General features: G+C 54.3%; 1 protein-coding gene across 1 annotated transcript in view; it reads left to right on the top strand.

Moving 5' to 3' along the window:
• Window positions 1-24319, top strand: part of NUSAP1 (nucleolar and spindle associated protein 1) — a 177867-nt gene that overhangs the window by 92846 nt on the left and 60702 nt on the right. The window contains exon 8 of the mRNA XM_075330138.1: window positions 3761-3927. Coding sequence (XP_075186253.1) covers window positions 3761-3927 — 167 coding nt within the window. The remainder of the gene's footprint in view (window positions 1-3760; window positions 3928-24319) is intronic.

The raw sequence follows: 24319 nt of genomic DNA, 5'->3' as shown, positions 1-24319 counted from the left end.
TTTTCGATCACTCTAACTTCAGAGATGCTGTCCAGAAGCCCAGAGCGGTTCCGGACAAGCGCTTTACTAAGCGCCTCACTGACACGCGTTACCCCTTCCCCTCCGAGGTTGTTAAGGGTTGGGCTCAGTGTCCCAAGGTGGATCCTCCAGTCTCTAGATTGGCAGCTAGATCTGTGGTATCGGTTGCAGATGGCTCATCGCTAAAGGATGCCACTGACAGGCAGATAGAGCTTCTGGTGAAGTCCATCTATGAGGCCACGGGCGCGTCTTTTGCCCCGGCTTTTGCAGCTGTGTGGGCACTCCAAGCTATCTCAGCTTGTCTGGCTGAGATTAATGCTGTCACACGTAATTCTGCTCCGCAAGTTGCGTCTTTGACTTCTCAAGCGTCAGCTTTTTCTTCCTACGCCATGAACGCGGTCCTGGACTCTGCTAGCCGTACAGCTGTGGCATCCGCTAACTCTGTGGCAGTCCGCAGGGCCATGTGGCTTCGCGAATGGAAGGCAGACTCGGCCTCCAAGAGGTTCTTAACCGGTTTGCCGTTTTCTGGCGACCGCTTGTTTGGCGAACGATTGGATGAGATTATTAAGGAATCCAAGGGAAAGGACTCCTCCTTACCCCAATCCAAACCTAAGAGACCTCAGCAACGGAAAATACATTCGAGGTTTCGGTCCTTTCGTCCCTCCGCCAAGCCCCAATCCTCTTCGTCCAGCAGGCCGGAGAAAGGCCAGAGGAACTCCTATGCGTGGCGGTCCAAGTCACGCCCCCAAAAGGCCGCAGGAGGCACTGCCTCCAAGGCGGTCTCCTCATGACTCTCAGCATCCCCTAGCTGCATCGTCGGTCGGTGGCAGGCTCTCCCGCTTTGGCGACGCCTGGTGGCCACATGTTCAAGACCGATGGGTGAGAGACATTCTGTCTCACGGTTACAGGATAGAGTTCAGCTCTCGTCCTGCGGCTCGCTTCTTCAGAACCTCTCCGCCCCCTGCTCACAGCCTTACCGTCGCTCTGGCGACTCTCCAGCAGTTCGGGTGGATCATCAACTTCCCGAAATCCAAGCTGACACCGACCCAATCACTGACTTACCTCGGGATGGAGTTTCACACACTGTCAGCGGTAGTCAAGCTACCGCGGGACAAACAGCATTCTCTGCAGGCAGGGGTGCAATCTCTTCTTCGGGGTCAGTCACACTCCTTAAGGCGCCTCATGCACTTCCTAGGGAAGATGGTGGCAGCGATGGAGGCAGTGCCGTTCGCGCAATTCCATCTGCGGCCACTCCAATGGGACATTCTCCGCAAATGGGACAGGAGGTTGGCTTCCCTCGACAGGAAAGTCTCTCTTTCCCTTGCAACCAAAACGTCTCTTCAGTGGTGGCTCCTTCCCAATTCTCTATCGCAGGGAAAATCCTTCCTACCCCCAACCTGGGCTGTGGTCACCACGGACGCGAGCCTGTCAGGGTGGGGAGCGGTTTTTCTCCACCACAGGGCTCAGGGAACCTGGACTCCGATAGAGTCTTCCCTTCAGATCAATGTTCTGGAGATAAGGGCAGTGTATCTAGCCCTATTGGCTTTCCATCGGTGGCTGGAGGGCAGGCAGATCCGTATCCAGTCGGACAACGCCACTGCCGTCGCATACATCAACCACCAAGGCGGCACTCTCAGTCGTCAAGCCTTCCAGGAAGTCCGGCGGATTCTGCAGTGGGTGGAAGCCACAGCCTCCACCATCTCCGCAGTTCACATCCCGGGCGTAGAAAACTGGGAAGCAGATTTTCTCAGTCGTCAGGGCATGGATGCGGGGGAATGGTCTCTCCACCCAGAAGTGTTTCGAGAGATCTGTCGCCGCTGGGGAACGCCGGACGTCAATCTCATGGCGTCACGGCACAACAACAAAGTCCCGGCATTCATGGCTCGGTCTCTAGATCACAGAGCTCTGGCGGCGGATGCGTTAGTTCAGGATTGGTCGCAGTTTCGACTGCCTTACGTATTTCCTCCTCTGGCGATGCTGCCCAGAGTGTTACGCAAGATCAGATCCGACTGCCGTCGCGCCATTCTCGTCGCTCCAGATTGGCCGAGGCGGTCGTGGTACCCGGATCTGTGGCATCTCACGGTGGGACAACCGTGGGCACTTCCAGACCGCCCAGACTTGCTGTCACAAGGTCCGTTTTTCCATCTGAATTCTGTGGCCCTCAACCTGACTGTGTGGCCATTGAGTCCTGGCTCCTAGCGTCTTCAGGGTTATCTCAGGATGTCATTGCCACCATGAGACAGGCCAGGAAGCCAACGTCCGCCAAGATCTATTACAGGTCTTGGCAAATCTTCTTATCCTGGTGCTCTGATAACGGTTTGTCTCCATGGCCGTTTGCCTTACCCACTTTTCTTTCATTCCTTCAATCCGGAATGGACAAGGGGTTGTCACTCGGCTCTCTCAAGGGCCAAGTATCGGCGCTCTCCGTATTTTTTCAAAAGCGCCTAGCCAAGCTTCCGCAGGTCCGCACGTTCCTGCAGGGAGTTTGCCACATAGTCCCACCTTACAAACGTCCGCTGGAACCCTGGGATCTTAACAGGGTGCTAACGGCTCTTCAGAAACCACCTTTCGAGCCGCTGCGGGATGTCTCTTTATCACGTCTTTCGCAGAAGGTGGCCTTTCTAGTGGCAGTTACATCACTTCGGAGAGTGTCTGAGCTTGCAGCGCTGTCATGCAAAGCCCCCTTCCTGGTGTTTCACCAGGATAAGGTGGTTCTGCGTCCTGTTCCGGAATTTCTCCCTAAGGTGGTATCTCCTTTTCATCTCAATCAAGATATCTCCTTGCCTTCATTTTGCCCTAATCCAATTCACCAATGTGAAAAGGATTTGCACTCTTTGGATCTAGTGAGAGCACTCCGGTTCTACGTGTCTCGCACGGCGCCCCTGCGTCGTTCAGATGCGCTCTTTGTCCTTGTTGCTGGCCAACGTAAGGGTTCGCAGGCTTCCAAGTCAACCTTGGCTCGGTGGATCAAGGAACCGATTCTCGAAGCCTACCGTTCTTCTGGGCTTCCGCTTCCTTCAGGGCTGAAAGCCCATTCTACCAGAGCCGTGGGTGCGTCCTGGGCATTGCGGCACCGGGCTACGGCTCAGCAGGTGTGTCAGGCAGCTACGTGGTCTAGCCTGCACACTTTCACGAAACACTATCAAGTGCATACCTATGCTTCGGCAGACGCCAGTTTAGGTAGGCGAGTCCTTCAGGCGGCGGTTTCCCACCTGTAAGAGGGGGCCGTTGCGGCTCTTTTTATTGAGGTATTCTTTTACCCACCCAGGGACTGCTTTTGGACGTCCCAATTGTCTGGTTCTCCCAATGGAGCGACAAAGAAGAAGGGAATTTTGTTTACTTACCGTAAATTCCTTTTCTTCTAGCTCCTATTGGGAGACCCAGCACCCGCCCCTGTGCCCTTCGGGCTGGTTGTTCTTTTGTGTACACATGTTGTTCATGTTGAATTGTTCTTTTGGTTCATGGTTTTCAGTTCTCCGAACATCCTTCGGATTGAATTTACCCTAGACCAATTTATAAGTTTTCTCCTTCCTGCTTTTGCACCAAAACTGAGGAGCCCGTGATCCACGGGAGGGTGTATAGGCAGAGGGGAGGGGTTACACTTTTTAAAGTGTAATACTTTGTGTGGCCTCCGGAGGCAGAAGCTATACACCCAATTGTCTGGGTCTCCCAATAGGAGCTAGAAGAAAAGGAATTTACGGTAAGTAAACAAAATTCCCTTCTTTTCTTTTCTTCCCTTTAGAAATCTTCACGGACTAGGTTCTCTCTACTAAGTCCAGTCCCACAGACCGGATTCCTCTTTGCAGCAAAGACACCATCAAATACGAAATCTGCAGGCAAAAGGAGCATTCTGGTTGACAAGTCTGGTGTTAAACCATCTACACACTCCTCTTCTAAAATGAATGTGCGGTAAGTGAAGGTTTCATAACTGACTCAAAGGCTGACAGGTATTTGTTCTTCTACTTCCAATCAGAAAAGAATTGCCAAGCAATCCTATTCCCTATACTAGGCGTATATCTGTACATCCTGGCCTATGTTCTCCGGAAATACTTGCATCTCCCTGTTTGGTTCCCGAATTTTCAAACCACATTCCTAATATTTAGTCTTTTTTCTTTGTCGCTCCATTGGGAGACCCAGACAATTGGGTGTATAGCTTCTGCCTCCGGAGGCCACACAAAGTATTACACTTTAAAAAGTGTAACCCCTCCCCTCTGCCTATACACCCTCCCGTGCATCACGGGCTCCCCAGTTTTATGCTTTGTGCGAAGGAGGCACACATGCACGCATAGCTCCACAATTTAGTCAGCAGCAGCTGCTGACTATATCGGATGGAAGAAAAGTGGGCCCATATAGGGCCCCCGGCATGCTCCCTTCTCACCCCACTCTGGTCGGCGGTGCTGTTAAGGTTGAGGTACCCATTGCGGGTACATAGGCAGGAGCCAACATGCTGTTTCTTCGGCGCTCCATTGGGAGACCCAGACGATTGGGTGTATAGCTACTGCCTCCGGAGGCCACACAAAGCATTACACTAAAAAGTGTAAGGCCCCTCCCCTTCTGGCTATACACCCCCCGTGGGATCACGGGCTGCTCAGTTTTCAAGCTTTGTGCGAAGGAGGTCAGACATCCACGCATAGCTCCACTGTTTAGTCAGCAGTAGCTGCTGACTATATCGGATGGAAGAAAAGAGGGCCCATACTAAAGGGCCCCCAGCATGCTCCCTTCTCACCCCACTCTTGTTGGCGGTGTTTGTTAAGGTTGAGGTACCCATTGCGGGTACGGAGGCTGGAGCCCACATGCTGTTTTCCTTCCCCATCCCCCTGAGGGCTCTGGTGAAGTGGGATCTTACCGGCCTCCAGGCTCGGAAGCCGGGCTCCATCCACAGACCCGGAGATCCTGCTGGATACGGAGCTGGGTACCGTCAGGGACAAGGCCCTGCAACATTCTGGTACTCTGTGTCCCCGTACTGACAGGCACAGACACACTCCAGCGTTGCTGGGTGTTCTAGTGCGCCGGGGACAGTAGCGCTGCGCGCTGGGCCATACTCACTGCAGCTTAGCTGAGTGAGTTTATGTGTGGGGAACTGCCGCGCCGCGGAGACTGCGGCGCGGCTGAGACTTGTGGTGCGCCGGGGACTTCGCGCCGACCGTGCTTTTACGACGGCAGCGCTTATAAATCTAGTCCCCGGCTTCTGCGGCCTAGTTACGTTTCGTTCCCGCCCCCAGCCCTGTCAGTCAGGGAAGGGGAGAGACGCTGTACAATAGTCGGCGCCGAGGGCTGGAGTCTTATTTACATACTCCAGCCCTCTCACTGGGCACAGTGGGACGCCAGTTTCCCGCTCTTGGTCTGCAGCACGCCCACGGCCCGCCCCTCTTCACAGGACGCCGGCAGCCATTCCTGCACGCAGTCTGAGCTGGAGAGCGGACATAGCCCTGGGAGACCCAGACAGGGGGTTCTGGCGACCACACACCCGCTGCTAAGCGGGCGGTAAGCAGCACCTAGGTGCTGACCCCACTAGTGCCACAGTGTTGTTTTTGTGTACTTTTGTTTGTACCTATATATTGCACTGTACGGTCGCTTCTTGGCTTATACCCCTATATTGCTCTGAGGAGACAACAGCATGTCATCCGCAAAAAGCAAGGGTGCCAAGGCACAGGCTTTATATGATGCATGTACCGCATGTGGGGCTGATCTACCGGCAGGTTCCACTGACCCCCATTGTGTGCAATGTTCGGTCCCTGTGCCACTTCGTCAGCCGGAGTCTATGCTAGTAGTGGCCCAGGCAGAGACGCCTGTGAACCCTGCCCCGGTGACGGGGACAGACTTTGCAGTTTTTGCTGATAAGATGTCTGTGACTATGACAAAAATTCTAGAAACTTTGCAGTCCAGGCCGGTCACTCAGACCATGGGCACTGTTGATTCAATGTTCCCCGGTCCCCCTCAGTTGGAACTAATCCGTGCTCCAAGGGGGTCCCAGGCATCACAGGCTGAAGGCTCTGACTCGGACGACAGTCCCAGGCAGCCTAAGCGAGCTCGCTGGGAGAGACCCTCGGCGTCATCACGCTGCTCAGGGTCTCAGCGAGAGGATTCTCTGTATGATGAGACAGAGCTAGGAGATCAGGAGTCTAATCCTGAGACCGCTCTCAACCTGGATACCCCTGATGGTGACGCCATGGTGAATGATCTTATAGCGGCCATCAATAGACTGCTGGATATTTCTCCTCCAGCGGAGGAGGCAGCAGCACAGCAGGAGAAATTCCATTTCAGGTATCCCAAGCGTAAATTGAGTACTTTTCTGGACCACTCTGACTTCAGAGTATCAGTCCAGAAACACCATGCTTATCCAGATAAGCGTTTCTCCAAACGTCTTAAGGATACACGTTATCCCTTTCCCCCTGACGTGGTCAAACGCTGGACCCAGTGTCCAAAGGTGGACACCCCAATCTCCAGGCTTGCGGCTAGATCCATAGTTGCAGTGGAAGATGGGGCTTCACTTAAAGATGCCAATGACAGACAGATGGACCTTTGGTTAAAGTCTGTCTATGAAGCTATCGGCGCGTCGTTTGCTCCAGCATTCGCAGCCGTGTGGGCACTCCAAGCTATTTCAGCTGGTCTGGCGCAGGTGGACTCTGTCATACGTCCATCAGTGCCGCACGTGGCGTCCTTGACCTCGCAAATGTCTGCGTTTGCGACTTACGCTATCAATGCGGTCTTGGACTCTACCAGCCGTACGTCAATGGCGTCCGCCAACTCGGTGGTTTTACGCAGAGCCTTATGGTTAAAGGAATGGAAAGCAGATTCTGCTTCCAAAAAATGCTTAACCAGTTTGCCATTATCTCAAGACAGACTGTTTGGTGAGCAATTGGCTGAAATCATTAAACAGTCCAAGGGTAAGGACTCTTCCTTACCCCAGCCCAGATCAAGCAAACCTCAACAGTGGAGGGGACAGTCGAGGTTTCGGTCCTTTCGAGGCTCGGGCAGGGCCCAATTCTCCTCGTCCAAAAGGACTCAGAAGGAGCAGAGGAGCTCAGATTCCTGGCGGGCTCACTCACGCCCAAAGAAAGCAGCCGGAGGAACCGCTTCCAAGCCGGCTGCCTCATGACTTTCGGCCTCCTCTCTCCGCATCCTCGGTCGGTGGCAGACTCTCCCGCTTTTGCGACATTTGGCTGCCACAGGTCAAAGACCGGTGGGTAACAGACATTTTGTCTCACGGGTACCGGATAGAGTTCAGTTCTCGTCCTCCGCCTCGGTTCTTCAGAACTGCCCCACATCCCGACCGAGCCGATGCTCTTCTGCAGGCGGTGTGCTCTCTAAGGGCAGAAGGAGTGGTGGTCCCTGTTCCTCTTCAGGAACGAGGTCACGGTTTTTACTCCAATCTGTTTGTGGTGCCAAAAAAGGACGGCTCTTTCCGTCCTGTTCTGGACCTAAAACTGCTCAACAAGCACGTGAAAACCAGGCGGTTCCGGATGGAATCTCTCCGCTCCGTCATTGCCTCGATGTCTCAAGGAGATTTCCTAGCATCAATAGACATCAAAGATGCTTATCTCCACGTGCCGATTGCTCCAGAGCACCAGCGTTTTCTACGCTTCGTTATAGGAGACGAACACCTTCAGTTCGTAGCCCTGCCATTTGGTCTGGCGACAGCCCCACGGGTTTTCACCAAGGTCATGGCAGCAGTGGTAGCAGTTTTGCACTCTCAGGGACACTCGGTGATCCCTTACTTGGACGATCTACTTGTCAAGGCACCCTCTCAAGAGGCATGCCAACACAGCCTGAACGTGGCGCTGGAGACTCTCCAGACTTTCGGGTGGATCATCAACTTTTCAAAGTCAAATCTGTCACCGACCCAATCTCTGACATATCTTGGCATGGAGTTTCATACTCTCTCAGCGATAGTGAAGCTTCCGATGGACAAGCAGCGTTCACTACAGACAGGGGTGCACTCTCTCCTTCAGGGCCAGTCGCACCCCTTAAGACGCCTCATGCACTTCCTGGGGAAGATGGTGGCAGCAATGGAGGCAGTCCCGTTTGCGCAGTTTCATCTGCGCCCACTTCAATGGGACATTCTCCGCCAATGGGACGGGAAGTCGACGTCCTTAGACAGGAAAGTCTCCCTTTCCCAGACGGCCAAGGACTCTCTTCAATGGTGGCTTCTTCCCACCTCATTATCACAAGGAAGGTCCTTCCTACCCCCATCCTGGGCGGTGGTCACGACAGACGCGAGTCTGTCAGGGTGGGGAGCAGTGTTTCTCCACCACAGGGCTCAGGGTACGTGGACTCAGCAGGAGTCCACCCTTCAGATCAATGTTCTGGAAATCAGGGCAGTGTATCTTGCCCTACAAGCCTTCCAGCAGTGGCTGGAAGGAAAGCAGATCCGAATTCAGTCGGACAACTCCACAGCGGTGGCATACATCAACCACCAAGGCGGGACACGCAGTCGGCAAGCCTTCCAGGAAGTCCGGCGGATTCTGATGTGGGTGGAAGCCACGGCCTCCACCATATCCGCAGTTCACATCCCCGGCGTAGAAAACTGGGAAGCAGACTTCCTCAGTCGCCAGGGTATGGACGCAGGGGAATGGTCCCTTCACCCGGACGTGTTTCAGGAAATCTGTTGCCGCTGGGGAAGGCCGGACGTCGACCTAATGGCGTCACGACACAACAACAAGGTCCCAACTTTCATGGCACGGTCTCGCGATCACAGAGCTCTGGCGGCAGACGCCTTAGTGCAAGATTGGTCGCAGTTCCAGCTGCCCTATGTGTTTCCCCCTCTGGCACTCTTGCCCAGAGTGCTACGCAAGATCAGGTCCGATTGCCGCCGCGTCCTGCTCGTCGCCCCAGACTGGCCGAGGAGGTCGTGGTATCCGGATCTGTGGCATCTCACGGTCGGCCAACCGTGGGCGCTACCAGATCGGCCAGACTTACTGTCACAAGGGCCGTTTTTCCATCTGAATTCTACGGCCCTGAACCTGACTGTGTGGCCATTGAGTCCTGGATACTAGCATCTTCAGGATTATCTCAAGAGGTCGTGGCCACCATGAGACAGGCTAGGAAGCCCACGTCTGCTAAGATCTACCACAGAACGTGGAAGATTTTCTTAGCCTGGTGCTCGGCACAGGGGGTGTCCCCCTGGCCATTTGCATTGCCTACTTTTCTTTCCTTCCTGCAATCTGGTTTGGAAAAAGGCTTATCGCTCGGCTCCCTTAAAGGGCAAGTCTCAGCGCTATCGGTATTTTTTAAAAAGCGTCTAGCACGACTTCCTCAGGTACGCACGTTCCTGCAGGGGGTTTGTCACATCGTCCCTCCGTACAAACGGCCGTTAGATCCATGGGATCTGAACAGGGTACTAGTTGCTCTCCAGAAGCCGCCCTTCGAGCCTCTGAGGGATGTTTCACTTTCTCGACTTTCACAGAAAGTGGCCTTTCTGGTAGCGGTCACGTCTCTTCGGAGGGTATCCGAATTGGCAGCGCTGTCATCCAAAGCTCCCTTCCTGGTTTTTCACCAGGACAAGGTAGTGCTGCGCCCGGTTCAGGAGTTTCTCCCTAAGGTGGTATCCTCTTTTCATCTCAATCAGGATATCTCCTTACCTTCCTTTTATCCTCATTCAGTTCATCGGTATGAAAAGGATTTGCATTTGTTGGATCTGGTGAGAGCACTCAGGATCTACGTTTCCCGCACGGCGCCCTTGCGCCGCTCGGATGCACTCTTTGTCCTTGTCGCTGGTAAGCGCAAAGGATCGCAGGCTTCCAAATCCACCCTGGCTCGATGGATCAAGGAACCAATTCTTGAAGCTTACCGTTCTGCTGGGCTTCCGGTTCCATCAGGGCTGAAGGCCCATTCTACCAGAGCCGTGGGTGCGTCCTGGGCATTACGACACCAGGCTACGGCTCAACAGGTGTGCCAGGCAGCTACCTGGTCGAGTCTGCACACTTTCACCAAACATTATCAGGTGCATACCTACGCTTCGGCGGACGCCAGCCTAGGTAGAAGAGTCCTGCAGGCGGCGGTTGCCTCCTCGTAGGGGAGGGCTGTTTTGCAGCTCTAACTTGAGGTATTAATTTACCCACCCAGGGACTGCTTTTGGACGTCCCAATCATCTGGGTCTCCCAATGGAGCGCCGAAGAAGAAGGGAATTTTGTTACTTACCGTAAATTCCTTTTCTTCTAGCTCCAATTGGGAGACCCAGCACCCGCCCTGTTTCCTTCGGGATTTCTTCATCGTTCCTTATGGGAGACCCAGACCATGGGTGTATAGCTACTGCCTCCGGAGGACACACAAAGTACTACACTCAAAACGTGTAGCTCCTCCCTCCGGGCTATATACACCCCCTGGATGACAATCTAACCAGTTCAATGCTTTGTGTTTCAGGAGGCCACACACACACATGCATTCTCTGATTTTTTTCATTTTTAAGATTTTATTTTTAAAGATATGGAAGAAAAGCGGGTCCAATCTGGACTCCCGGCATGTCCCTTCACACCCCACTGTGTCGGCGGTGCTGTTAAGGTTGACTTTGCAAGGCTGGAGCCTTCACATGCCGCGCTCCTTCAACATCCTTTTCAGGCTCTGGTTTGAAGTGCGAGCCATCACGGTCCTCTCTGCTGTGCAGGAGACCGGTCTCCATCCGCAGCCCTGTCAGGTTCCTGCTGGACGGAGTATTTGACCTTCCCTCAGGGACATGGCCCTGCGTCTCAAAAGCTAAGTATTGAGACGTTTTTCAGGGGTCCCGGGTACTTTTATTGAGGGGAGAGTATGTTTTGTGTCTTTTACTGTAATTCCGGCCGGTTCTCGGTGTTTTTCCGGAGAACCGCGCCGGGGGTGCCTGCTCGTCGGCCGCATGTTAAAAATCTAGGCCCCGGCTTCAGTTTGGGCCTAGTTTCGGTTTCGGCTTCCCTGCATGTCATTCATGCAGATGCATAGCGTGGCGCCGCCCACCGGCCGGCCAGCAGAGGGGAGGACACTCCTTTCTGTGGAGATGTTCCCTCCCCTGTATCTCTCCTTGGCCCTCCGGTTTCCCGCTCTTGGGCTTCTCCCCGCCCCCCTCCTCCTTCCAGCGCCATTTTCTCAGCGTTCTTACACTGATCGGCGCTGGATGCTGCAGCTGCTGCTTTTGGGAAGGCTGACGCTTCACTGGGGGTCTGAGCTGTCGGATCCGGAGGGCACACAGAGAGCGGTCTGGTAAGCCACAACCTCTGGTTGTGGGCTTTTTATTATACACTCTCAGGGCATTCTACAGGAGTGTATTCTTGCTGCAGAGCCTCCACCTCAGCAGCATGTCTGTCACTCGGAGCAAGGCTGCAAAGCTGTACGCTATATGCACTGCTTGTAAGCTCATTCTGCCAGAGCCAAGCACATACCCACATTGTGATGCCTGCTCTAACATGGTGGTCCCTCAGCCTGGAGCCTCCTCAGGGGTTCCTCCGGCCGCTCCAGCCCCGGTGACTGATCCCCCGGCCTGGGTAGCATCTTTTTCCAGAGCTATTTCCCAGTCTTTTGCCGACTCTATGGGACAACTGTCCCGGACACTGCTGACCATGCATCAGCCTCCTTCTCAGGCCGCCTCTGTTGCTCCGAGCTCTGCAGAGCCCTCAGGGCATGTTCTAGGACCCCGTCCTCCTAAACGGAGACGCAGGGACCCTTCTCCTTCCTCGTCTCCCGGCTCTGATTCACGGGCCGAGGTGCAGGGCGAGGATGATACTTTTACTGTGGGTTCAGACGCTAGCTCTAGGTACCCCATTGCCTTGTCTGAGGTTGATGCGGATGTTAGTGACTTGATTGCGTCCATTAACTCCGTTCTGAACCTCACTCCACCAGTGTCAGAGGAACCAGCCTCTCTGGTGGAGATACATCAGTTTGCCTCACCTAAGAAAGCTCGGAGTACGTTTTTTAACCACTCCAGTTTTCAGGCCACTGTCACCAAACCTAGGGCCTGTCCTGACAAACGCTTTCCAAAGCGTAGTTCTGATGACCGTTTTCCCTTTCCACCAGATGTGGTGAAGGAGTGTGCTCAGTCCCCAAAGGTAGACCCTCCGGTGTCTAGAATCTCAGCCCGCACAGTCGTAGCGGTGGCCGATGGCACCTCTCTTAAGGATCCCACTGACCGCCAGGTTGACCTTCTGGCCAAGTCTGTATATGAGGCGGCAGGAGCCTCCTTCTCCCCGTCTTTTGCGGCAGTGTGGGCTCTTAAGGCAGTCTCTGCCTCTCTGGCGGAGATACATTCCCTCACCAGGGACTCTATGCCTGAGATGGAGGCCTTAACTTCTCAGGCTTCGTCTTTTTCATCCTACGCCATGTCTGCCATTCTGGAGGCTTCTCACCGCACGGCGGTGGCCTCCGCTAACTCTCTCGCGATCCGCAGGATCTTGTGGCTTCGAGAGTGGAAAGCAGACGCTTCTTCTAAGAAGTACCTTGCGGGCCTCCCTTTTGCTGGGTCCCGGCTGTTTGGTGAACAACTGGATGAAATAATTAAGGAAGCTACTGGAGGGAAGAGTACTTCCTTGCCACAAGCTAAAGCCAAGAGACCTGTCCAGGGCAGGAACCAATCGAGGTTTCGTTCCTTTCGTTCCTCTAACTGGTCAGCCTCTAAGCCCTCAGCCTCGTCCACTACCGCAGCCAAGGATCGTAAACCCATCTGGCGCGCAAAGCCGCGTCCTCAGAAGTCCGGAGGAGCCGCTGCCACTAAGGCAGCCCCCTCTTGACTATCTGGCTGCGCCAGCAACGTCCTTGGTCGGTGGCAGGCTCTCCCGCTTTGGCGACGTGTGGTTTCAACACGTCTCCGATCAGTGGGTGCGGGATATCATCTCCCACGGCTACAGGATAGAATTTTCTTCCAGCCCGCCAAACAGATTTTTTCTGTCCACCCCCCCCTGCTCCAAAGCCGCCGCCTTCTCTCAGGCCGTGGCATCCCTGCAGGCCAACGGTGTTATTGTTCCGGTTCCCGCTCGGGAACGGTTCAGAGGTTTCTACTCCAACCTCTTTCTAGTCCCCAAGAAGGACGGTTCCTTCCGGCCCATCCTGGATCTCAAGCTTCTCAACAAGCACGTTCAGGTGCGGCGTTTTCGCATGGAGTCTCTGAGATCGGTCATTGCATCAATGACCCAAGGAGATTTCTTCAGCGCTCTATTGGGAGACCCAGACGATTGGGGTATAGCTACTGCCTCCGGAGGCCACACAAAGCACTACACTAAAAAGTGCAAGGCCCCTCCCCTTCTGGCTATACCCCCCCGTGGTATCACGGGTTCTCCAGTTTTCAAGCTTTGTGCGAAGGAGGTCAGACATCCATGCATAGCTCCACAGATTTTAGTCAGCAGTAGCTGCTGACTATTTCGGATGGAAGAAAAGAGGGCCCATATAGGGCCCCCAGCATGCTCCCTTCTCACCCGTTGATGGTGTTGTAAGGTTGAGGTACCTATTGCTGGTACGGAGGCTGGAGCCCACATGCTGCTTTCCTTCCACATCCCCCTGGGGGGCTCTGAGGAAGTGGGATCCTGCCGGCCTCAAAGCTCTGACGCCGGGCTCCATCCACAGACCCATTTGAACCTGCTGGATACGGAGCTGGAGTACCGTTCAGGGACATGGCCCTGCACCATTCAGGTACTCTGTGTCCCCGTACACACAGGCACAGCACACTCCAGACTTGCTGGGTGTGCTATTGCGCCGGGGACAGTAAAGGGTTACAGTCACTGCAGCTTTGCTGAGTGACTTTGTGTATTGGGAACTACCGCGCCGGACGCTCCGGGAGCGGCGGCGCGGCTGGGACTTGTAGTTCGCCGGGGACTGGGCGCCGACCGCGCTTTTACGGCGGCGGCGCTTATAAATCCAGTCCCCGGCTTCTGCGGCCTAGTGCCGCTTCGTTCCCGCCCCCTCCCTGTCACTCAGGGAAGGGGACAGACGCTGAGCAATCAGCAGCGCCGAGGGCTGGAGCCGTATTTACATGCTCCAGCCCTCTCACTGCACACTGTCGGACGCCGGATTCCCGCTCTGACTTGGGGGCACGCCCACGGCCCACCCCTCCTCACACGAGCTGGGGAAGACGCCGGCAGCCATTACTGCAGTCCGAGCTCGGACTTTCGGCAACCAGGCAGGACGGTGGCGACCATACACCCGCTTATAGGCGGGCGGTAAGCGGCACACATAGTGCTGACCCCAATATATACTGCAGTGTGTACATGTGTATTTTAACTGCATAGGTCGCTATATGCCCGCTTGGAGAGCGACACATCAGCAGCAGGAAAGCAGGTGTGCTAAGGCACAGGCTTTCTAGGCTGCTTGTATTGCACGTACTGAAGTGTTCATTTGTGTTTATGCTTGTATGCTATACACTGCACTGTACAGTCGCTAGTCTTAGCTATATTCTCCTGGAATGGCTAGACTACAGCAGCAGAAAACCAAGGGTGCTGGGGCACAGGTTTTTTTCTATGCTGCTTGTATTGCATGGGCTGCAGTGTGCATTTGTACTTGTGCTTGTATGCTATACATTGCACTGTATGGTCACTCTTCTGGGCTATATTCCCCTAGATGACTAGTCTACAGCAGCAGAAGAGCAGAGGTGCCAGGGCACAGGCTTCTATGCTGCTTGTATTGCATGTGCTGCAGTGTTCATTTGTACTTTATGCTTGTATGCTATACATTGCACTGTACGGTCACCAATCTTGGCTATATACTTCTAGATGGCTAGTCGGCAGCGGCAAAAAAGCAACACAGATTTTCAGTGCTGTTTTTACTACATGGGATGCTGTTCATGACACCGTCCCATTGTGTGCATGCTCCCCTGTAGCACTTCGTCTGCCGGGGTCTCTAGCACTTCGTCTGCCGGGGTCTCTACTAGTCGTGGCCAAAGAAACCACCTGTCATCCCTGTCCAAGGACAGGGACGGAGTTGCAGTTTCGACAGATATATTGTCATAAGATAGAGACTTGCAGTCCAGACAGGCCATGGGCAATCTTCCTGACCAACCTCATTTGGAACGGGGGGGTCCCAGGAGGACTCTCTGTATGATAAGGCAGCTCTCCAGGACTTTGATCCTGACATCGCTATCAATCCGGATACACCGGATGGTAACGCCATACGGAATGATCCTATAGCGTCCATCAATGGAAGGTTGGATCTTTCTCCCTCAGCTCCCCCAGTGGAGGAGTCAGCTTCACAGCAGGAGAAGTCCCTTTTCAGTATCTCAAACGGATATTGAGTATTTTTCTGGCCACGCTGACTTCAGAGAAGCAGTCCAGAAACACCACGCTTACCAGATAAGCGTCTTCTCCAAACGTTTTTAAGATACACGTTATCCCTTTTCCCCTGACGTGGTCAAGCGCTGGACCCAGGGTCCAAAGGTGGATTCTCCAATCTCCAGGCTTGCGTCTAGAGCCATAGTTGCACTGGAGATGGGGCTTCACTTAAAGATGCCATTCACAGACAGATGGACTCTGGTTGAAATCTGTCTAGGAGGCTATCGGCGTGTCGGTTGCTCCGGCATTCACAGCCGTATAGGCAACCTAACCTTTTCAGCTGTTCTTGCGCAGCTGGCCTTGAGCACATGTACATCTGTACCGCAGAGGCGTCCGTAACCCCGCAATGTCTGCACTGCGACTTACCCTATTAATGCTGTCCTAAAAGTACAGTCGAGGTTTCGGTCCTTCCCAAGCTCGGGCAGGTCCCAATTGTCCTCGTGCAAAAGGGCTACAAAACCTCAGACGGGCTCAGATTCCGGCCGGGCTCAATCACGCCCAAGGAAGGCAGCCGGAGGAACCGCTACCAAGGCGGTCTCCTCATGACTCTCAGCTCTCTCTCTCTCTCCGCATCCGCGGTTGATGGCAGACTCCCCCGCCTTTGGCGACATTTAGCTGCCACAGGTCACAGACCGGTGGGTGACGGACATTGTGCTCACGTGCACAGGACAGTGTTCTGTTCTCGTCCTCCGACTCCATTCTTCAGAACGGCCCCACCTCCCCACCGAGCAGATGCCCTGCTGCAGGCGGTGGACGCTCTAAGAGCAGAAGGAGTGGTGATCCCTGTCCCCCCTCAGGAACGAGGGCGAGGGTTTGTACTCCAATCTCTTTGTGGCTCCAAAAAAGGACGGCTCCTTCCGTCCTGTTCTGGACCTAAAACTGCTCAATAAGCATGCGAACGCCAGGCGGTTCCGGATGGAATCCCTCCGATCCGTCATTACCTCAATGTCTCGAGGAGACTTCCTTGCCTCAACAGACATCAAAGATGCCTATCTCCACGTGCCAATTGCTACGGAGCACCAACGTTTTCTACGTTTTGTGATAGGAGACGACCATCTTCAGTTCGTAGCTCTGCCATTCGGTCTGGCGACAGCCCCACGGGTGTTCACCAAGGTCATGGCAGCAGTGGTAGCAGTCTTGCACTCTCAGGGACACCCGGTGATCCCTTACTTGGACGATCTACTCGTCAAAGCACCCTCCCTCGAGGCATGACAACGCAGCCTGAATGTTACGCTGGAGACTCTCCAGACTTTCGGGTGGATCATCAATTTGGCAAGGTCAAATCGGTCACCGACTCAATCACTAACGTATCTCGGCATGGAGTTCACACTCTATCAGCGATAGTGAAGCTTCCGCTGAACAAGCAGCGTTCACTGCAAACAGAGGTGCAGTCTTTCCTTCAAGGCCAGTCGCACCCCTTAAGGCGCCTCATGCACTTCCTAGGGAAGATGGTAGCAGCCATGGAGGCAGTTCCCTTTGCGCAGTTTCATCTGCGCCAACTGCAAGGGGACATTCTCCGCCAATGGGACGGGCAGTCAACCTCCCTGGACAGGAAAGTCTCCCTTTCCCAGACGGCCAAGGACTCTCTGCAATGGTGGCTTATTCCCACCTCATTGTCACAGTGAAGATCCTTCCTACCCCCATCCTGGGCAGTGGTCACGACAGATACGAGTCTGTCAGGGTGGGGAGCAGTTTGTCTCCGCCACAGGGCTCAGGGGACGTGGACTCAGCAGGAGTCCACCCTTCAGATCAATGTTCTGGAAATCGGGGCAGGGTATCTTACCCTACTAGCTTTCCAGCAGTGGCTAGAAAGAGAGCAGATCCGAATCCAGTCGGACAACTCCACAGCGGTGGCATACATCAACCACCAAGGAGGGACGCGCAGTCGGCAAGCCTTCCAGGAAGTCCGGCGAATCCTCATGTGGGTGGAGGACACAGCATCCACCATATCCGCAGTTCACATCCCGGGCGTAGAAAACTGGGAAGCAGACTTCCTCAGTCGCCAGGGTATGGACGCAGGGGAATGGTCCCTTCACCCGGACGTGTTTTCAGGAAATCTGTCGCCGCTGGGGGGTGCCGGACGTCGACCTAATGGCGTCTCGGCACAACAACAAGGTCCCGGCATTTATGGCACGATCGCGCGATCACAGAGCTCTGGCGGCAGACGCCTTAGTGCAAGATTGGTCGCAGTTCCGGCTCACATATGTGTTTCCACCTCTGGCACTCTTGCCCAGAGTACTGCGCAAAAAATCAGATCCGATTGCAGCCGCGTCATACTCGTCGCCCCAGACTGGCCGAGGAGATCGTGGTACCCGGATCTGTGGCATCTCACGGTCGGCCGACCGTGGTCACTACCAGGCTGGCCAGACTTACTGTCCCAAGGGCCGTTTTTCCATCGGAATTCTGCGGCCCTGAACCTGACTGTGTGGCCATTGAGTCCTGGATCCTAGCGTCTTCAGGATTATCCCAAGGGGTCGTTGCCACCATGAAACAGGCTAGGAAGTCCACCTCTGCTAAGATCTACCACAGAACGTGGAAGATTTTCTTAACCTGGTGCTCGGCTCAGGGAGTGTCTCCCTGGCCATTTGCATTGCCTACTTTTCTTTCCTTCCTGCAATCGGGGTTAGAAAAGGGCTTGTCGCTCGGCTTCCTTAAGGGGGAAGTCTCGGCACTATCCGTGTTTTTTCAGAAGCGTCTAGCACGTCTTTCTAAGGTGCGCACGTCCCTACAGGGGGTCTGTCATATCGTACCCCCGTACAAGCGGCCGTTAGATCCATGGGATCTCAACAGGGTATTAGTTGCTCTCCAGAAGCCGCCTTTCGAGCCTCTGAAGGAAGTTTCCTTTCTCGCCTGTCACAGAAGGTGGCGTTTCTCGTGGCGATCACATCGCTTCGGCGAGTGTCTGAGCTGGCAGCTCTGTCATCCAAGGCTCCCTTCCTGGTGTTCCACCAGGACAAGGTAGTGCTGCGCCCCATTCCGGAGTTTCTCCCTAAGGTCGTATCCTCATTTCATCTTAATCAGGATATATCCTTGCCTTCCTTTTGTCCTCATCCGGTTCACCGGTATGAAAAGGACTTACGTTTGTTAGATCTGGTGAGAGCACTCAGACTCTACATTTCCCGCACGGCGCCCATGCGCCGTTCCGATGCACTTTTTGTCCTTGTCGCTGGTCCGCGCAAGGGGTTGCAGGCTTCTAAAGCCTCCCTGGCTCGATGGATCAAAGAACCAATTCTAGAGGCCTACCGTTCTGCGGGGCTTCCGGTTCCTTCAGGGCTAAAAGCCCACTCAACCAGAGCCGTGGGTGCGTCCTGGGCATTACGACACCAGGCTTCGGCTCAACAAGTGTACCAGGCAGCTACCTGGTCCAGTCTGCACACTTTCACCAAGCATTATCAGGTGCATACCTATGCTTCGGCGGATGCCAGCTTAGGTAGAAGAGTCCTGCAGGCGGCAGTGACACCCCCGTAGGGGAGGGCTGTTTTGCAGCCCTAACATGAGGTATTTCTTTACCCACCCAGGGACAGCTTTTGGACGTCCCAATCGTCTGGGTCTCCCAATAGAGCGCTGAAGAAGGGAATTTTGTTACTTACCGTAAATTCCTTTTCTTCTAGCTCTTATTGGGAGACCCAGCACCCGCCCTGTTGTCCTTCGGGATGTTTTTGTTGTTTGCGGGTACACATGTTGTTCATGTTGAACGGTTTTTCAGTTCTCCGATGTTACTCGGAGTTAATTTGTTTAAACCAGTTATTGGCTTTCCTCCTTCTTGCTTTGGCACTAAAACTGGAGAACCCGTGATACCACGGGGGGGTATAGCCAGAAGGGGAGGGGCCTTGCACTTTTTAGTGTAGTGCTTTGTGTGGCCTCCGGAGGCAGTAGCTATACCCCAATCGTCTGGGTCTCCCAATAAGAGCTAGAAGAAAAGGAATTTACGGTAAGTAACAAAATTCCCTTCTTTCTGGCATCCATCGACATCAGGGATGCCTATCTGCACGTGCCTATCGCGGTTTCACACCAGCGTTGGCTCCGCTTTGCAATCGGAGAGGAACATTTCCAATTCGTGGCTCTCCCCTTCGGGTTAGCCACGGCCCCTCGTGTTTTCACCAAGGTTATGGCAGCAGTGGTTGCGGTCCTGCACCTTCAGGGGTTGGCAGTAATCCCCTACCTGGACGACCTTCTAGTCAAGGCCTCATCCAGGGCAGACTGCCAGCGGAGTGTCTCGCTCACTCTCGCCACGCTTGTTCAGTTCGGGTGGCTTGTCAACCTGCCCAAGTCCACTCTGACCCCGACCCAGGGGCTTCTGTACCTAGGGATGCAATTCGAGACTCTGCCGGCACTTGTGAAGTTGCCCTTGGTCAAACAGCAGTCCCTTCAGCTAGCGGTGCGCTCTCTGCTGAGGCACCGCTGTCATTCCATCAGACACCTCATGCAGGTGCTGGGTCAGATGGTGGCGTCAATGGAAGCGGTTCCATTTGCACAGTTCCATCTGCGTCCCCTGCAGTGGGACATTCTCCGCTGTTGGAACAAGCGGACCTCTTCCCTGCACAAGCTAGTGGCTCTGTCGCCACAGACCAGGAGCTCTCTTCAGTGGTGGCTTCGGCCCTTCTCTCTGTCACAGGGACGCTCCTTCCTGACTCCGTCCTGGGTGATTCTCACCACAGATGCCAGCCTCTCCGGTTGGGGAGCAGTTTTTCTCCATCACCGAGCACAGGGCACTTGGACTCCGTCCGAATCAGCCCTCCCGATCAATGTGCTGGAGATCAGAGCTGTGTTTCTAGCTCTCCTAGTTTTGCACCACCTGTTGGCTGGCAGGCACATTCGAGTCCAGCCGGACAACGCGACAACGGTTGCCTACATCAATCCCCAGGGCGGAACTCGCAGCCGCCTGGCGATGTTGGAGGTTCAACGAATCCTCCAGTGGACGGAGGACTCAAAGTCCACCATATCAGCAGTCCACATCCCAGGCGTAGAAAACTGGGAGGCCGATTATCTCAGCCGTCAAACCGTGGACAGCGGCGAGTGGGCCCTACACCCGGCAGTCTTCAGGTCAATCTGCCGCAAGTGGGGTACTCCGGAAGTGGATCTAATGGCATCCCGGCACAACAACAAGGTTCCGGTTTACGTGGCTCGCTCCCACGATCCTCAGGCCTTCGCAGCGGATGCGCTGGTTCAGGATTGGTCCCAGTTCCATCTGGCTTACGTGTTTCCCCCGCTAGCTCTCTTGCCCAGGGTTCTGCGCAAGATCAGAATGGAGGGCCGTCGGGTCATAATCATTGCTCCGGACTGGCCCAGGCGGGCTTGGTACCCAGACCTGCTCCGCCTGTCTGTAGAGGTGCCGTGGCATCTCCCAGACCGCCCAGACCTTCTCTCTCAAGGTCCGTTTTTCCGCCAGAATTCTGCGGCTCTCAGATTGACGGCGTGGCTCTTGAGTCCTGGATCCTGACGGCTTCAGGTATTCCCTCTGAGGTCATCTCCACTATGACTCAGGCTCGGAAGTCTTCTTCGGCCAAGATTTATCACAGGACTTGGAGGATCTTCCTGTCCTGGTGTCGCTCTTCCGACCATGCTCCTTGGCCGTTCTCCTTGCCGACCATCCTGTCTTTTCTACAGTCTGGTCTACAGCTAGGACTGTCCCTCAATTCCCTCAAAGGACAGGTGTCGGCTCTGTCGGTATTATTCCAGCGGCGTATCGCCCGACTGGCTCAGGTGCGCACCTTCATGCAGGGCGCAGCTCACATCATTCCTCCTTACCGGCGGCCTTTGGATCCCTGGGACCTTAATCTGGTCCTCACGGGCTTACAGAAACCCCCCTTTGAGCCTCTTAGGGAGGTTCCCTTGTTTAGACTTTCACAGAAAGTTGTTTTTCTAGTAGCCATAACTTCTCTCAGGAGAGTTTCTGATTTGGCTGCGCTCTCTTCGGAATCCCCCTTTTTGGTGTTTCACCAAGACAAGGTGGTTCTTCGTCTGACTCCGGACTTTCTCCCTAAGGTGGTGTCTTCTTTCCACCTTAACCAGGACATTTCATTGCCCTCTCTTTGTCCGGCCCCTGTGCATCGCTTTGAGAAGGCGTTGCACACCTTGGATTTGGTGCGGGCGCTCCGAATCTATGTGTCACGCACCGCCGTTTTTAGGCGGTGCACCTCACTTTTTGTGCTAACCACGGGTCAGCGCAAGGGTCTCTCTGCTTCTAAACCGACCCTAGCTCGTTGGATTAGGTCGGCTATCGCCGATGCCTACCAGTGTTCTCAGGTGCCTCCCCCGCCGGGGATTAAGGCGCACTCGACCAGAGCTGTCGGTGCCTCCTGGGCTTTCAGGCACCAGGCTACGGCTCAGCAGGTTTGTCAGGCTGCCACTTGGTCCAGTCTGCACACTTTTTCGAAGCACTACCAAGTGCATGCTCATGCTTCGGCAGATGCGAGCTTGGGCAGACGCATCCTTCAGGCGGCTGTCGCCCATTTGTGAAGTTAGGTTTTGCCTACTTCTCAGTTTGGTTTATTTCCCACCCATGGACTGCTTTGGAACGTCCCATGGTCTGGGTCTCCCATAAGGAACGATGAAGAAAAAGAGAATTTTGTTTACTTACCGTAAATTCTTTTTCTTATAGTTCCGACATGGGAGACCCAGCACCCTCCCTGTTGCCTGTTGGCAGTTTTTGTTCCGTGTGTTTTCACTGGCTGTTGTTGTAGACAGAGTTCCGGTTTTTCCGAGTTTTACTCTATCTCTACTTATGGGTGGATGTCCTCCTTCAGCTTTTGCACTGAACTGGTTAGATTGTCATCCAGGGGGTGTATATAGCCCGGAGGGAGGAGCTACACGTTTTGAGTGTAGTACTTTGTGTCCTCCGGAGGCAGTAGCTATACACCCATGGTCTGGGTCTCCCATGTCGGAACTATAAGAAAAAGAATTTACGGTAAGTAAACAAAGAAGGGAATTTTGTTACTTACCGTAAATTCCTTTTCTTCTAGCTCTTATTGGGAGACCCAGACGATTGGGTGTATAGCACTGCCTCCGGAGGCCACACAAAGCAATTACACTAAAAAGTGTAAGGCCCCTCCCCTTCTGGCTATACACCCCCAGTGGGATCACTGGCTCACCAGTTTTAGTGCAAAAGCAAGAAGGAGGAAAGCCAATAACTGGTTTAAACAAATTCACTCCGAGTAACATCGGAGAACTGAAAACCGTTCAACATGAACAACATGTGTACCCGCAAACAAACCAAAAATCCCGAAGGACAACAGGGCGGGTGCTGGGTCTCCCAATAAGAGCTAGAAGAAAAGGAATTTACGGTAAGTAACAAAATTCCCTTCTTCTTCGGCGCTCTATTGGGAGACCCAGACGATTGGGACGTCCAAAAGCTGTCCCTGGGTGGGTAAAGAAATACCTCATGTTAGAGCTGCAAAGACAGCCCTACGGGGAGGCAACTGCCGCCTGCAGGACTCTTCTACCTAGGCTGGCGTCCGCCGAAGCATAGGTGTGCAGACTCGACCAGGTAGCTGCCTGGCACACCTGTTGAGCCGTAGCCTGGTGTCGCAATGCCCAGGACGCACCCACGGCTCTGGTAGAATGGGCCTTCAGCCCTGATGGAACCGGAAGCCCCGCAGAACGGTAGGCTTCAAGAATTGGTTCTTTGATCCATCGAGCCAGGGTGGCCTTAGAAGCCTGCGACCTTTTGCGCTTACCAGCGGCAAGGACAAAGAGTGCATCCGAACGGCGCAGGGGCGCCGTGCGGGAAATGTAGATTCTGAGTGCTCTCACCAGATCTAACAAATGTAAATCCTTCTCATACCGATGAACTGCATGAGGACAAAACGAAGGCAAAGAGATATCCTGATTAAGATGAAAAGAGGATACCACCTTCGGGAGAAACTCCTGAATGGGGCGCAGCACTACCTTGTCCTGGTGGAAGACCAGGAAGGGAGCCTTGGATGACAGCGCTGCTAGCTCAGACACTCTCCAAAGAGATGTGATCGCTACCAGAAAAGCCACTTTCTGTGATAGTCTAGAAAGTGAAACCTCCCTCAGAGGCTCGAAGGGCGGCTTCTGGAGGGCAACTAGTACCCTGTTCAGATCCCATGGATCTAACGGCCGCTTGTACGGGGGAACGATATGGCAAACCCCCTGTAGGAACGTGCGCACCTTAGAAAGTCGTGCTAGACGCTTCTGAAAAAAGACGGATAGCGCCGAGACTTGTCCTTTAAGGGAGCCGAGCGACAAACCTTTTTCTAACCCAGATTGCAGGAAAGAAAGAAGGGTAGGTAATGCAAATGGCCAGGGAGACACTCCCTGAGCAGAGCACCAGGATAAGAATATCCTCCACGTTCTGTGGTAGATCTTAGCAGACGTGGGCTTCCTACCCTGTCTCATGGTGGCAACGACCCCTTGGGATAAGCCTGAAGACGCTAGGATCCAGGACTCAATGGCCACGCAGTCAGGTTGAGGGCCGCAGAATTCCGATGGAAAAACGGCCCTTGGGACAGTAAGTCTGGTCGGTCTGGTAGTGCCCACGGTTGGTCGACCGTGAGATGCCACAGATCCGGATACCACGCCCTCCTCGGCCAGTCTGGGGCGACGAGTATGACGCGGCTGCAGTCGGATCTGATCTTGCGTAGCACTCTGGGCAAGAGTGTCAGAGGTGGAAACACATAAGGGAGCCCGAACTGCGACCAATCTTGCACTAGGGCGTCTGCTGCTAGAGCTCTTTGATCGCGAGACCGTGCCATGAAGGATGGGACCTTGTTGTTGTGCCGGGACGCCATTAGGTCGACGTCCGGCCTTCCCCATCGGCGACAGATTTCCTGAAACACGTCCGGGTGAAGGGACCATTCCCCTGCGTCCATGCCCTGGCGACTGAGGAAGTCTGCTTCCCAGTTTTCTACGCCGGGGATGTGAACTGCGGATATGGTGGAGGCCGTGGCTTCCACCCACATCATAATGCGCCGGACTTCCTGGAAGGCTTGCCGACTGCGAGTCCCCCCTTGGTGATTGATGTATGCCACCGGTGTGGAGTTGTCCGATTGAATTCGGATCTGCTTCCCTTCCAGCCACTGCTGGAAGGCTAGTAGGGCAAGAAACACTGCTCTGATTTC

Source organism: Anomaloglossus baeobatrachus, chromosome 12 (assembly GCF_048569485.1).
Source record: "Anomaloglossus baeobatrachus isolate aAnoBae1 chromosome 12, aAnoBae1.hap1, whole genome shotgun sequence".
In the NCBI taxonomy this organism is placed as follows: Eukaryota; Metazoa; Chordata; class Amphibia; order Anura; family Aromobatidae; genus Anomaloglossus; species Anomaloglossus baeobatrachus.
Note: the sequence above shows the minus strand (reverse complement) of the source record. Positions and strands in the feature narration are given on the sequence as shown.